Genomic DNA, 16,310 nt, shown 5'->3' with positions numbered 1-16,310 from the left:
CACCTCCTTCTCTCCCTTTTTTTCTTTCTTTTTTCCTCACTTCTGAATTTCTTTTGAACAAAAATATTTTCTGGAATTTAGAAACAAATTAATAGCTTATTGGTGGCTGTTCGACAAACAGCAGTATTTGACATTTTTGAATATTTGCAGAAATGTTGTATATTTAAAGAGTTGTTCCACCTTGGTTATATACAGCAGACGATGTTAGAATGGCCAAGACCACCGCAGGCTGAGATAGCCCTTTCTTGACTGGTGATGTAGTACCGGCCTATAGACTTGGACAATGTGATATGAATCTAGCTACTCATTCTAAAAAGAATTCTAAAGTTTGCTTAAATTATTAAAGATCTTTCTTTTTCTTCTTCTTTTTTTTTGTCTCCTCCAGTTTTTCACATTCTATTTTTTTTCAATTCATCCTCTTTCAATCAAGGTTGAACATAATACAAACTGATTTTCTCCAAGAAGAGTGGAATATTTTTACCATCGTGAGACTGTCAGCTCTTGTCTAGCCGATTGGCATACCAAATTAGAAAAAGTGAGGCCTTTGTCAGTGAGTGCGGGGTTAAACCTTACTCTGCCATTTCCTGTGTGACATGAGACAGAACAGCTAACATTTCTGAGCCTTGGTTTGCTCACCTGTAAATTATGAGCATAGTGATGATTACTGTGCTGGGAATAATCTTGGTTGGCAAATCAGACCCCAGGCATACCATTGGCCTCACCCAATGCCCACCCAGGCAGGGCATTATTTACCCTTTTGCTTCTCCCTGCCAAGTTTCTCCATAATTAATGAAATTGTTTTTCTTGTATGACTTTAAATTTTGTTGAGAGATTTTAGGTGTTTCTTCCCTATAATTTTTCGCTTGGACTTTTTTCTTCCTTTTTACAAAGTACTGGTCTCTGATAACTGTGTTTTCCTTTGATGCCTGAGTAGATATGTTTGTGTGAATATTTTTCTGCACTTAAAATTAAGTAGGATAACCCAAGTAGGTGTTATCTTTAATTTTCCCAATCTAGGAAACATATTAGATGAAAAAAAATTTAAGTTCTCATCTATCAAAAAGAGAAGAACCACGCAGAGTAAAGCTTTCTTTTATATTGGAATAACACGCTACCACAGCCGTTAGTTAGCTTAGTTTAAGTTTTACGACCCAGCTTAACTGCATGGATTTATGCAAAGACTAACGTCTTTGGAGTTCTATATAAATTGCTTAAATGAGTTAGAATATCTAAGACCTAGTAGTAAAACAAGTTTAAAAATGCCACAATGCAAATAACTCTAAATTGTTTGTTATTGTTTCCTTTTAAATTGTCAGCCATAGCTTATGTAATTCATAGATCAGTATGATATCAGAGACACTGGTCATTTGTACAGTCTTTTGGTATGCTGAACTATGCCAGGCTGTGAGATTTAATTGTGAGAGTTATGGTGGGGTTTATTGGATTGGGTTTCTCACAAACATCAATAATTTGTTTTGCACACATAACACAATAGAAAATGATCACTTGCTGAACTAATAAAACTTGTGCAATGGTATGACCATCCAGTTAGTGTAAAAGCCACTTTTAAAGTTTGTTGCATGGAACTATGGGACAAGGAGAACAGACAAAACAAACAGACAAACATAAAACAAAAACAAACAAACTCTGCTGCATGTTTTAAGACCAAAAGTGTTTGTTTGTTTGTTTGTTTTTGTTTTTGTTTTTTCCTTGAGAAAGCCGTCAATTAGCTTTTGGGTGATGTAACAGATGATCACAACTTCATGTTTAAGATTGTTGGCCGGGTGCGGTGGCTCACGCCTGTAATCCCAGCACTTTGGGAGGCCGAGACGGGCGGATCACAAGGTCAGGAGATCGAGACCATCCTGGCTAACACGGTGAAACCCCGTCTCTACTAAAAATACAAAAAACTAGCCGGGCGACGTGGCGGGCGCCTGTAGTCCCAGCTACTCGGGAGGCTGAGGCAGGAGAATGGCGTGAACCCGGGAGGCGGAGCTTGCAGTGAGCTGAGTTCTGGCCACTGCACTCCAGCCTGGGCGACAGAGTGAGACTCCGTCTCAAAAAAAAAAGATTGTCATAATAGTAAAAGTCACTGGACAAAATCATCCCCGTGCGCGTGTGTGCTAGTTGGTACTCTAAGGATTCTACCCGTGTAGCTCTGTGGTACGGTGCTGGTAATATTCACATTTCACAAACAAATTGACTTCTGGACGTGAGTTTCCTGGAAAAAGACCATGAGGCAGAAAGTGGCAGAGGGAAGATGGAGCCAGAGTGTGTCCTCATCCACAGTGCCTGCCATCCTCCATGGCATGGTTCAGTCTCACAGAGAGGGACTGTCTGGGGAGACTGCTGACACTCCAGTCACTTTTTATGAGCCTTGATTTTATACATTTTGATACGAACTTTCATTAACTGTGCACGTTTTTCCACAGGTGCCCATATTCAGTTTCTGAATTTCTCTACCGAAGCTAATCATGACTTCCTTGAAATTCAAAACGGACCTTACCACACCAGCCCCATGATCGGACAATTTAGCGGCACAGATCTCCCCGCGGCCCTGCTGAGCACAACGCATGAAACGCTCATCCACTTTTACAGTGACCATTCGCAAAACCGGCAAGGATTTAAACTTGCTTACCAAGGTAAGGAACAACAAGAACTGAAACCCAGATCTAAATACACTTCTTACATTTCAATTGCATGTAAATATAAATCTCCCTGATTGGTTCGAAGCTCGTACAGCTGGAATAATTGTTTGGTGGAATGCTGGTTTCTGGTTCGTAGTGGAACACTTGTTTTTGAAAACAGAGATAAGGACACAGATGTAACCGCCAGTGGGTTTGCCTTGCCTGTTGCCTAGACAGAGCTGATTTATGAAGACAGGGGAATTGCAATAGAGAAGGAGTAATTCACGTAGAGCCAGATGTGTGGGAGACCAGAGTTTTATTATTACTCAAATCAGTCTCCCCAGCATTCACGGATTTGAGTTTTTAAAGATAATTTGGCGGGTAGGGGCTTGGGGAGCCGGTAGTGCTCTTTGGTCAGGTCGGAGATGGAATCATAGAGAGGCGAAGTGAGTTTTCCTTGCTGTCTCCTGTTCCTGGGTGCGATGGCAGAACTGGTTGGGCCAGATTACCGGTCTGGGTGGTGTCAGCGAATCCACCAAGTGCGGGGTCTGCAAAATATCTCAAGTACTGATGTTAGGTTTTGCAAGGGTGACGTGATCCCCAAGAGCAATTTCAGGAGGTTCAGACTCTTGGAGACAGAGGCTGCATGACCCCTAAACCATAATTTCTAATCTTATAGCCAATTGTTAGTCCTGCAAAGACAGACTGGTCCCCAGGCAAGAAGGGGGTCTTTTTGGGAAAAGGCCATTATCAATTTTGTTTCAGAGTCAAATCAAGAATTGAATACCTTCCCCAAATTAATTCAGTCTATGTCCAGGAATGAACAAGGACAGCTTAAAGGTTTAAAGCAAGATGGAGTTGATTAGGTCTGGTTTCTTTCGCTGTCACAATTTCCTCAGGTATAATTTTGCAAAGGCGGTTTCACAGACACACAGGGGATGATCAGGTACAGCTGTTACCTATGCTTCACCTGCACTCCCATTCCACCTGCACACACTCTTTCCCATGACTGTAGTCATCTGCGTGGTCAGCCACCGAGTCTCATCATCCCACAGCTTTCCCATTTGTCACGTGTCCCTCTGAGCTCTCATCCGTTCAGGACACCAAGTGTCCCCTGGTGCCGGGAGTTGATACATATGACGGTAAGTCTGTCGGTCTCTCAGGTGTGTATGCCTTGCCTTAGCACAGATAATGGCTACCTGCACTGTTCATGTTCAACTTTCACCACAAAAAGAGAAAAAAATCAGTGATTGAACTTTATCATTTTTTATTCCTTCAAATATGCAATCTGTAAGAAAAGTTTGCATCATCAAAGCATTTTTGACATGTGAAAAAGTTCAACATTTTTATTTCATGCAAAATGATTTGTATGGCCTTTCCTTGAATATTGGTAGATCAAATGAGGTTGAAAATGTTAAATCTAGAGCTTGCCATTTTTTTTTTTAAACTATAGTTAAATCACTTGTTTCCCTAATTCCACAGAATGCTCAGAAACGGGGCTTTGATATTTATTACTGAAAGAGGCTTGTATTTTATGTTGAACTCTTAGGCATTATTATGTGTAGTCTCACCTAAAATATAAAATATAGACACAGACTTCCAGGATTGAGGTCTGTTAAAGTGGAAATCTAGGTAGGAGCATAAAAGAGAGGAAACTAAAGGCTAGATCAGTGAGCAATATGCCTGTAGACATTGGCAGCATTTTTCCATGAACGCACTGTGTCTTCCGGTGTTTCCTTTCTTTATCTTCTTACTACTTAGCAAACAGTATCACTCACTAATCATTCCCTGCTTGAAGCACACTAGAGAGAGCAAGAGAGAGAGAGAACATCAGAGAGGAAGCAATTTCCCACCACAAAAGGGATACAGATCTGCTTGCCTGTGCACCTATTTTCTGTTCTTTCTCTATTTCGGTGGAAGAGAATGTACCTCCTACTTAAGGGTAATCGAGGCCAGGTGTGGTGGCCTCTCGCCTGTAATCCCAGCACTTTGGGAGGCTGAGGCAGGCGGATCACCTGAGGTCAGGAGTTCGAAACCAACCTGGCCAATATGGTGAAACCACATCTCTACTAAAAATACAAAAATTAGCCGGGCATGATGGCAGGCACCTGTAATCCCAGCTACTCAGGAGGCTGAGACAGGGGAATTACTTGAACTCGGGAGGCAGAGGTTGCAGTGAGCCAAGATCACACCATTGCGCTCCAGCCTGGGCGACAGAGGGAGACTCCATCTAAAAAAAAGAAAAAAACCAGTAATCGATCCTATGCTCTAGGTACCTCTCTCCCTACTATTTCAGAGACATTGTATAGTGAATATTTTCTACTTCTGCATTTTCAGCTACTATCTCTCCATGAAATTTGCCTCAATAGCATTTCAAATATAACTCGTCTCTAACACATCCACACACACACATACACATATACACATCTATTTATAATTTTAATGTACCTTTGACCTCCGATCTTCCTCCAGCTTCTAATTTCTAAAACAAAATTCCAGAAAACTTATGTAAACATGCTCCATTTCCACACCTGTTTCTCGCTTCTATCTATTCAGCTGGCATCTAATACGAATGGCTCTTCTATGGACAAGATCTTCTATTTCAGGAGATGTTAATGTCACTAGCCCTAGAGGCACACTTCCTTCTTCATGTCTCCTGGTGACCTCCAGTATGGCTACCACTTCTCTTGACGCCCTTTTCCCTTGGCTTCAGCAGCCACAAAATCTCTGGGTTATTCTGCTGTCTCTGGCTAAGTGCTTATTTTCTTTGCTTCCTTGACCACTTCTCACTGACTTTAGCTATATAGGAGGTTGGAATCCCCCTGTATTTCCATCCTATGCTTTCCATGATTCAAACTCCTGGATTCAAAGCCCATCATGGCCATTCACAGCTGATACATCTTGTGCCTGGTGCCTCCAGCTCAAGTCTTCTGCAAGCCCCAGGACACGATGTCTATTTTCCGCCTCCACTGGGAAAGACACAGGCACGGAAACACGTGCCTGAAGCTGAGCTCACAGTTTTGCTTCCCATCTTATCCTCCAGTCTCCCCATCTCACTAAATGTGAGGTGCAGTGTTCCTGGAATCTGCGGCTCCCTCCGTCTGTCACCACCAGCAGCCCTAACTGCTCTCAGACCTTTCTCCTAGAAAATGGCCAAACTCCTAAATGTCTTTCCAGATTTACTCTTCCAACTTCTCTCTTCTTTCCAAAAGGCATACCGGATTGATTCTTTTTGTGATGAAAGCGTTTATCATGCTTTCTTAGAGTTTTAGGAAATGGTTCAATGTCTATAAGGAGCCCAGTCTCCCAGGCTGTGGTTCTTTCTCTGTCTCGATTCTCACTTGCCCCTCTGAAAAGTCTCCGGCAGCCACAGTGATTTCTACCTCAGAGCTTTTACACGTGTAGCAATCTCAGCCTGCAATGCTCTCCATCTCCACCCCCACTCTTTGGTTAATCACTCAGAACTGTTTCTGTGTAATACCCTGAAGGAGGCAATCTCTGAGTACCCCGACCAGAGGAGGTCTCCTCATTCAGAAGCTTGAATTCTGATGTGCTTCTCCCTGTGTGCTGGTCACGAGCATTCCTGCCAGATCTCTCCCATTCTCTCCACTTCTGGACTCAGGATAGAGGTGCCTTCAAAATGAGGTGTGGTGGTGTGACTTGCTTTGAGTGATGAAATTGGAGTGAATGTCGCTTGGGATGGAACCTTGAAGAGCCAAAATTTACTTTGCTCTAATAGCTGCTCAGTCATCTGGATCCCTGAGTATCTACAGGAGTAGAGTCTCCTGCCGTCCCAACTCAGAGCCAGAAGAAAGCTGTCTTATATTAAGTCACTGAGATATGGGATATTGTTTCCTTGTTTTTTGTTTTCGAGAGGGAGTCCCGCTCTGTTGTCTGGGCTGGAGTACAGTGGCACAATCTCAGCTCACTGCAACCTCTGCCTCCCAGGTTCAAGCAATTCTCCTGCCTCGGCCTCCCAAGTAGCTGGGATTACAGGCATCCGCCACCACGCCCGGCTAATTTTTGTATTTTTGGTAGAGACAGGGTTTCATCATGTGGGCCAGGCTGGTCTCAAACTCCTGACCTCAGGTGATTTGCCCTCTTCGGCCTCCCAAAGTGCTGGGATTATAGGCATGAGCCACTGCGCCCAGCAGGAATATTGTCTTTTAATGCCATATAAATGAACTTAAACTGACAGGCATACCCTGGGACTTAATAAAATCAGGAATTTATTGTGTACAGTCAGCCCTCTGCATCCATGGGTTCTGCATGTGTGGATTCAAGCACCTCAGATCGGAATATTCTGAAATATGCAACACGTGGTTGTGTCTCTACTGAACATGCATAGACTCTTTTTCTTATCGTTATTCCCTGAGTGATACAGAATAACAACTATTTACATGGCATTTGCTTTGTGTTTGGTATTATAAGTAATCTAGAGATGACTTAAAGTATACAAGAGAATGTGCTTAGATTATATGAAAATGCTCCATTATTTTATATGCATATCCTGTAACCCACCCCCCTGCATAAGCCAAGGTACAGCTGTATTTCTATGTTTAAAGGATGCCTTACTAAAAACAATACACTGCATAAAGGTGATGGTCATTTCTGTGTTACCTCGCTCTGTGCTCAGCAGGAAGCGCAGTGCCTTGCCTGTAATTGGTCCCCAGTGCACACCTGTGAGCTCCATACTTGAGGTGTTTCCACCCCCCACCCATGCTAAGGGACTTTCTGCCGTGCTGCATATGCATTTTAGGAAGCACCTGTGCAGGGCTTGCCTTTATTTGGTTTATCTGTGCTGTGACTTCCTCATTAAATTAAATTGATTTTTAGTCCCTACTCATTGCAGATATTGCTAGCAAAACTCTTTTAAAGGATAAAAATTGTAGCCAGATAGGAGGAATAAGGATGGTGTTCTCTAGCCCTTTAGGGTGACTGGAGTTAACAATAACATATTCTGTAATTTCACAGAGCCAGAAGGATATTGAACATTCCCGCCACAAAGAAATGGCAAATGCTTGAGACGATGAACATACAGATGTAGTAATTGCCCAGATCTGATCTCTATAGATTATATGTATTGAAATCGCTATGTACCCCATGAATATCTGCAATTATTATCTGTCAATTTAATAAAATTTAAAATATATATATTTTTAAATTCCAAAGAGTATTACATAGAAAAATTTTAAAAATTTAGCCAATTCATGTCACTGCAGATACTGGCACAAATACCACGTGTCCAGTCTTGGTAATGTTGGATTTTGTAGAGGGCTTCTTTAAGGGATTGTGCTTTCAGCCAACAAAGTAAGTATCAGTTACACAGGGATGATGGGATTTGCAGTTACTGTCAGGAAACATGACCCCAAGAATTACCTCAGGCACTGGCAGTCCTACCATGTGTGCAAACAGCTCTGAGTGTACCCTGGGTGTAACCAGTGGTATAAAGATATTATCGATTCCCGTACTGTTATTCTCTTCTTTTCATTTCATCTCTTCCATTGCCACCAGAAATCCCAAAGGGATCAGAATTAGTTGGTTGTCAGCCAGTCACGGTGGCTCACGTCTATAACCCCAGCACTTTGGGAGGCCGAGGTGGGTAGATCACCTGAAGTCAGGAGTTCGAGACCAGCCTGGCCAACATGATGAAACCCCATTTCTACTAAAAATACAAAAACTAGCTTGCCGTGGTGGGGAGTGCCTGTAATCTCAACTACTCAGGAGGCTGAGGCAGGAGAATCACTTGAACCTGGGAGACCAGAGGTTGCAGTGAGCCAAGATTGTGCCACTGCACTCCAGTCTGGGTGACAGAGTGAGACTCTATCTCAGGGAAATAAAAAAAATAGAATTACTTGCTTGGTTGTCCTCTCTGCAACACATAGACACGTATATCACTGTTACACATAGTTGTGAAAATAGAGTCTTGATCGAATTCTAGGACTAACCTGGTCTCCATAGCTGAGTCCCATCAATTAGTGGTTAGATGTAATCCATGGCGGGGGGACAAAGATCCAGGATGTTCCCCATGAGTCTGCCCTCTTTGATTGTAAATGATAGAAATCTGACTCAAACTAGTTCAGGTAAGAAGTACAAGGTAACAGCTGCGTGGGCTGGGGCACGTCTGGAGCCTGGGCCTCAGTGACACCTGAATTCTGTTTGCCCCTGTTCTGATTTTCATAGCTTTTTCTGCCCTAATACACATGGATGATATGTCTCCAATCTAACCATACCCTGGTCAGAAAGGCCAGGATCCTCCTTCCCCTACTGCAATTGCTAAACATTTTGGGAACACTTTCCTGGTGGGGCCAGCTTGTGTCTAAGTTCAGCCACTGAGGCCAGGTGGACGGAGACTATGTGTTAGCTCAACTTGGGTCACAGAGTCAGAAATGTGATTAGCAGACTTCACTCAAGGGCATGATTTAAAGGGGAAGAAGCTGGTTCCTTTAAGAAGGTGCCTGGGAAAACAGCATAATACATATACCATGAAACTGTTATATATTTGGATTAAAACTCTATGGAAATGAAGTATTTGTATGCAAGAGATTTTTGTTAGTGTTTTCTTATGTCCTCATCTGCTCTTGCAGAAGTATTATTAGTTGGTCTGGAAGAGCCAATTGCCTCTCTTTTACTATATTAAAAATAATTGCAGCACTTTGGGAAGCCGGGGCAGGCAGATTGCTCAAGGCCAGGAGTTCAAGACCAGCCTGGGCAACATGGCGAGACCCTGTCTCTACAAAAAATTAGCTGGGTGTGGTGTTGGGCACCCGTGGTCCCAGCTACTTAGGAGGGTGAGGTGGGAGGATTGCGTGAGCTTGGGAGTTCAAGGCTGCAATGAGCTGCCATCACACCACTGCACTCCAGCCTGGGCATCAAAGCGAGACCCTGTCTCAGTAATAATAATAATGACAATAAGAACGGTGATGTATGGAGTGCTCACTCTGCACCACACTCTATGCTTCCTGATTTCCACGTAAATTCCAAGGTTGTGCACATTTCACAGATAAGAAAAATGAGACTCAGAGAGATTAGCAAATTGTGAAAATGTGCACAGCTGCCTGTGGAAGTATAATTTGGAATCAAGTCTGCTAGACACCAAAGTAGTCGTGTCAGCCAAGATGTTGTATTTCAGAAGAAGGAAGAGAAGTGAAGTCTTTGGATTCTAAATCAAATGATTTAGTCAGTGCACTAACAGGGGAAGCAATGTTTAAACCTAATGAAGTCAGTTTAAAAAGAACAATTTTCTCCCACGAGTTGCAAAACCACTCGACCATCCCTGAGCTACAGAATGGCCACTGGGGGAAAACTCCAATCACAGTTTTTCGTTTTGGACCCGACACCTGACAGATCCGCCTGCTCCTCTCAAGTTTTATGGCTGCGAAAATACTCTCGCCAAAACCCCGAGAGTCAGACGTTCTCCACAAGGACTTGCAGCGCATGCCGTCGTGGCTGGGTGCAGGTGCTGCCTGTGACCGTGGAATCCAGATGTCAGCTGTAGCTGCATTGCCTCTTGCAGATCCAGGGGCCATTGTTCAGGAACTGCCTAATGTCACGGCCTCTGGTGGTCAGAACCCTTGCCCTTGATTTATGCAGCAGACAGACAGAGCTCTTTCTTTCTTTCTTTCTTTTTTTTTTCTTTCTTTCTTTCTTTCTTCTTTCTTTCTCTCTTCTTTCTTTCTTTCTTTCTCTCTCTTCTTTCTTTTTCTTTCTTTCTTTTCTTTCTTTCTTTCGTTTTTCTTTTTCTTTTCTTTCTTTCTTTTTTTTTTCTTTCTTTCTTTCTTTCTTTTTTTTTTGAGATGGAGTCTCACTCTGTTGAGAGGCTGGAGTGCAGTGGTATGCTCTCGGCTCACTGCAGCCTCCGACTCCCTGGTTCAAGTGATTCTCCTGCCTCCCTAGTAGCTGGGACTACAGGTGCCTGCCACCACGCCTGGCTAATTTTTGTAGTTTAGTAGAGACAGGGTTTCACCATGGTGGCCAGGCTGGTCTCGATCTCCTGACTTCGTGATCCACCTGCCTTGGCCTCCCAAAGTGCTGAGATTAGAGGCATGAGTCACTGCACCCGGCCTGACAGAGCACTTTCTAGGACTTTGCAAGGATTCAACAGGCCTTTCAGGCCATCCCACCCTTTCTCAGTTTGACTTGTGAGACAGCTGCAGTGCAGCCTGTCAGTGAGTGTCATGGCCAGTGGTCAGTTCATGGAGGGGGATCGAGTCCAAGTTCTCCCACCCAGGGTCAGTGCTCTGAGCCAGTGAGAGGTGCTGGGCACTCCTGCCAGCAGCATGTGGCTCTTCACCCACCTCTGGTCACATTCACCCCCTCCTCTTCCCAGACCTAAGCTCTATCCCCACTCCTCCCAACCGCAGCCCTGAAGCCCAGCCACAGGTTTCTCCTCAGAACCCCTTCATTCCTGGTGGGTTAGGGGCTCCACTCTCATCTGCTGGTGTCCACATGAGCCTTCCAGTGTAACAGTAACAGGATTGCCTTCTGCTCCCAGGGGCACCTCTCTTCCCCCGAGGCCAAGGCACCCCCAGCTGCTGTAACTGGCATCCAACACAAGACAAACCCAAGCTCTATAAGGAGAGAGGTAGGACGATTGTAAAGGGGAGGCTCTGAGGGATCCTCAGGTCAGCCCGCATCCCCGGGGAGTAGGGGAAAGTAGCCTCCTGTTTAGAGAGCGATGAGGCAGAAAGAGCAGGTGGGGGGCCCAGGAGGAACAGGAGCAGCCAAGAAGGGGCCCCGGCCGGCCTCCCCCAGGTCGCCGAGGAGCTGTGTGCTGGCCCACGCTGCGGTGGGTCATGTCCAGAGGCCTGGGGAAGGATGCAGGCTCATGCATAGCCGGGCTGATACGCCTTTTATTCCAGTGTATCCGTAGGACAAGCAAGTCAGCTAACCTCATATGAGGCCAAGTGCAAGTTGAGAAGATCCAGGAGCCAGCTCCTCCCAGCTGAACCGAGCGGCGCCCTCAGCCTTCGGTAGACCTGGGCGAAGGAGGGTCTTCCCACTTAGACATTTCCTGGAGCACAGAAGGCTGGGAGTGGTTTCCTAACCTTCACTCTTCCTAGGATTAAAGGGCAAGACGTTGGAGCTTGTGTAGGTCCTGAGCTCCAGAAAGAAATAAGAGCTTGGGCTCCTCGAGGGTAGTGGAGTCAAATTAGGAGAGAGTGAGGGAAGGAATGGTGTGGTGAATAGTTGTCTTGCTATGCAGATTAAAATCGCTCAGGTAATAAAGCAACTGTCCTCCTGATACAGGCACTTCATTCATGTAGATCACCTTTATAGATGTAAATTTCCTTTACAGAAAGGCAGCTATTCAGAACTACTTTTGTATCTGCAGTGTCTCAAAATAATCTGGTGGAAACACACCAAAGAAGTGTGTTTTGGGGTGGCATATTCTGGTCTTCTAGAGTCATATTTTGGAGTGGTGTCCTGAGGCCCAACAGTATCTAGAACTGATGAGACTGAACTCATAAAAGTGACACTTTGAAGACAAATCAGCTTACTTTCATAGATCTGTTTTTAATTCTTTCCATTTTTGAATAAAACATTATTGTAGTATTTTATAACTTGTGAAGTTCTCTGTAATCTAAACCCATTAGTTTGTATTTTAAGTCAATTTTTCTTGAAAGCTATCCATGTATTAGACTAGCACAAGAATGTAATTTCTGCGCCTAGAGCTAGAGATTAAAAAAAAAAAAGATAACGTGAGTGTTTTGTAAAATAATGTCGTAATTTAGTAGAAAACTAGACTTTCAATTACAAAATTAAAATCCAACATGATCCTCTCTATAACTGAGGTATCTGCTGAGGTCTGAGGGTAAAACTCATTAGGTGGCCTTGCCGAGCAGGCACACTGAGGAGGCTTTCCCTGAGAAAATTCCATGTGAACAGGACCTGGAGGCCACGTGGGAACCCTGGCTTACACTAGAGGTGGAATTATGGCTGCCAAAGGTGAAGGATGAGTTTGGACATGAGCCAGTGGAGTGATGGCATTGGATTGTGAAGGAATTTGCATCCCCTGTTAAGATCATGAGTTTAATTCTCTACACCAATTGTTCTGGGGCCTCGAGGATAGAATTCAAGGAATCTGTTACTTGGATGGTAAATATATACAAAACAATATTTATGTATTTTTCCCTTTAAGCTTTAATTTATATTTAGCATTTCCTTACATTTTAAAGACAGGCAATAATATTAAAATAGTATTAGCAGGCCAGGCACAGTGGCTCATGCTTATAATCCCAGCACTTTGGGAGGCCGAGGTGGGTGGATCACCTGAGGTCAGGAGTTCAAGACCAGTCTGACCAACATGGTGACACCCCATCTCTACTTAAAATGCAAAAAGTAGCTGAGCATGGTGGCAGGCACCTGTAGTCCCAGCTACTCAAGAGGCTGAGGCAGGAGAATTGCTTGAACCCAGGAGATGGAGGTTGCAGTGAGAAGAGATCATACCTGTGCATTTTAGCCTGAGCAACAGAGTGAGACTCCATCTCAAAAAAAAAAAAAAAAGTATTAGCATAACCTGTGACTTTGTCACCAAATCATAGGTTTGTTTCATTTATTGCAGATATCTCAAAATGTTACTACACCATGGTTTGAAGTTGCCTCAGTTGTTAGACTTGCCACCTGTTATTGAGTGAAATAACAAGATACATAATGTCACGCCACAAATTTTGCTTTATCTCACTTTTGTAAGAATATGTTAATATCGCTGGTTTCCTTTGTAATCTTATGTATTTTATTTTATACAGTAAGACATTAGTTTGAGAAACTTACTAGACTTCACCAGAGTGCCAAAGTAGTTCAGATTAAAACAGTTACGGACTCTGGAGGACCTTAAGAAACGATCACGGGTTTTAAAGTGAGAATTACAATGGCCTTAGATACATTTTAAAACCTAATCTCGTACAATGTAGATTATGGACTCTTACCAAAACACTTGTGGCAAATACAGAGAGACTGGAGGCAAAAACACGTGTTTAGGGCATTGATTTGAAGTTGCAGGCATAGAGGCTGCAGCCGTGCCCAGGCTGAAGCTGCGTTAGTGGTGCCTGCTGTGGAGGAAATGACTGGGGTGATGTTTAGGTAGTGAACGGGAGCCTGGGGTCTGCCACTGTCCGGGGGGGCATTGAGATTTGAAGGCCTGGAAGGAGACATGGCTGCACGTGCTAGGAAGAGTTCTGGGTGGAGAGAAACCTGGTGAGTCCAGAGAAAACAGAGGAACAAGGCTGGTGCACTGGGAGTGAAAGGCCAGAGGGTTTCCCAGGAGTCGGGGGGCCTGGGGTTTTGGCTGTGATGCACTCAGGTTGTTTTAGGTGCAATGTGATGTCATTGAAGAAGTTTAAGTAAATGAGAAGTTGCTTACATGCAGAGAATGAATTGTGTGTGGATGGGGGTTGGGGGAAGTGAGGGAGGAGTAGAGCAAGGGATGCAGTGAAGAGGCTTCCAGGAATTGGGGGGGAAGACTTTCAGCTCCAACACACCTGTATCGCCTTGTCTAGCTGTATGCACGACATACAATTTTGAATAACGTGTATGATGAATTCTGTGCTTCTCTCCCATCTTCCTACCCAACTGTCCCCTCCCTTGCCCCATTCCTAGTGAAGTATATCCTGTTAAAATACGAACACTTCCTCCATGATCATGTTAAACTTGTTCATTACATGGTAATTTCCATTTTTAATGAGCATGATCTTAACATCTGAGCCAATAAGAAAAATAGAACATAATTATATGTCATAAACCATTAACTGTCAATTAATTGGTCTATCTCAGTTGACACTAAGCCCTTCTCAAGTCTCCCACATTTTGAATATTCTTAATACCATATTCAACACTTAATGTCCTTTTTTGTTTGTTGGTTGGTTGTTTTTTTTGTTTGTTTGTTTGTTTTTGAGACAGAGTCTTGCTCTGTTATCCAGGCTGGAGTGCAGTGGGGCAATCTCGGCTCACTGCAACTTCCACCTCCCAGGCTCAAGCGGTTCTCCCGTCCTGAGTAGCTGGGATTACAGGTGTGTGTCAACATGCCCAGCTAATTTTTGTATTTTTAGTAGAGATAGGGTTTCACCATCTTGGGCAGTCTGGTCTTGAACTCCTGACTTCAAGTGATCTGTGTGCCTCAGCCTCCCAAAGTGCTGGGATTACAGGCATGAGCCACAGCGCCTGGCCCAGCTCCATGTTTGTTTTGTTTTGTTTTGTTTTTTAATGATTTTGTTGTTGTGTTTTACCTTGATATTTTACAGGTAAGGTTATTAAGGCCGTGTGTATATAGTTCCAAAAGCAACCAATTATTTCAATCTATAATAATGGTCTATAAATAAACAAGCAAACCTGCAAAAAGCCCATGTAGGAATCATCTAGACCACAGGTCAGACAATTGCTTTGGTTGGCTCACAAAATATTTAATATTTACAAAAATCAGTTATCAGTATTGAGAATTCCATGTTACATAATTTGTGAGATACCCATAAATCCACTTTCCCTTTTTTCCGACAATAGCAGAATTTGGAAATATTTGTCCTGCATTCCCACGTAGGAGAGAACCCTGGCAGAGTGGGCGGTCATGACTTCAGGGCCTCCTCTAGTCTCTTACTGGCTTGCTCATTGAAGTTGACTGTGTGGCCTTTGGGCATTAGAAAGTGTGAGTCCTCTCCTAGGTCAAGCATCTGGTTGGCTAAGCAAGAGTTTTATTTGCTTGACACCTAACTCCAGGCTAGTATTGTTTGTCATGCAGCTTTTAAAGGATTTGTGAGATACCCTTAAATCTTTCCCTTTTTCTCTTGCAATAACAGAATCTGGAAACATTGGTCCTGCTTTCCCATGTCTTGGATACCCCATTCCAGGCCAGGTGTCAAGCAGAAGAAAGGACTTTCAATAAATAAAACAAAAACTTGAAACAACTTTTTTTTATTGTAGGCAATTAATTTTCTATCACTGAGATATAAAAATAAATAATATAAAGAAATGAGAACATGAATATGAGCTATTTTATTTTCTTGTAGGGTATCATATCTGACAGAGGTGACACTTAATTAGATAGTTTATCAGTGTTTGCCATTTTATAAAATTGATAAATTGATAAGATGACACTTAACTCTGATATGTAAGTCAAATAAACATTCCTAGGTTCTACTTGAGATTTAGAAGCTAAGATTATAATTAATAACTCCTAAGAAGATGCATAAATCATACAGAGAATTCTTGTCATTTTCAGTGATGTCTGTGCTGTACACCTTATTCTTGAAGTTTGTCATTTATTTATGACCATGTAAAGGTCAGAGATGTTACTATAGATGTAGCTGTCTTGAAGTTAAATGACTTATCAAGAACTTTGGTAAAATCAAGCCGTGCACTCTATTTCTAAGTCAAGAAATGAAAAACTGACAATAGCATGAAGCTATTTATCAACTAACTAGATATTAGCAGGAAAATATAACAGATATCAGAGGGATGACTGCATGGTTTCATTACACTTATGATTTAAACACTTGATGTGAATAATAGTTATTTTTTCAGATCCAAACAAAGGATTCCTTTATAAAAGATAAAATTCTCTATGTTATTTTACTTTTTTTGTGTGTTTTTTTTTTTTTGAGATGGAGTCTCACTCTCTCAGTCTGTTGCCCAGGCTGGAGTGCAGTGACCAGATCTCAGCTCACTGCAAGCTCCGCCTCCCAGATTCAGGCC

At 43.0% G+C, this 16,310-nt stretch overlaps 1 protein-coding gene across 1 annotated transcript in view; it reads left to right on the top strand.

Annotated features, from left to right (window-relative positions):
* CSMD1 (CUB and Sushi multiple domains 1) overlaps positions 1 to 16,310 on the top strand; it is a 2,081,403-nt gene that overhangs the window by 1,871,229 nt on the left and 193,864 nt on the right. The window contains exon 41 of the mRNA XM_011937546.1: positions 2,433 to 2,642. Within this exon, the coding sequence (XP_011792936.1) occupies positions 2,433 to 2,642 (210 nt within the window). The remainder of the gene's footprint in view (positions 1 to 2,432; positions 2,643 to 16,310) is intronic.

Source organism: Colobus angolensis, unplaced genomic scaffold (genome assembly GCF_000951035.1).
Source record: "Colobus angolensis palliatus isolate OR3802 unplaced genomic scaffold, Cang.pa_1.0 Scaffold165, whole genome shotgun sequence".
In the NCBI taxonomy this organism is placed as follows: domain Eukaryota; kingdom Metazoa; phylum Chordata; class Mammalia; order Primates; family Cercopithecidae; genus Colobus; species Colobus angolensis.
Note: the sequence above shows the minus strand (reverse complement) of the source record. Positions and strands in the feature narration are given on the sequence as shown.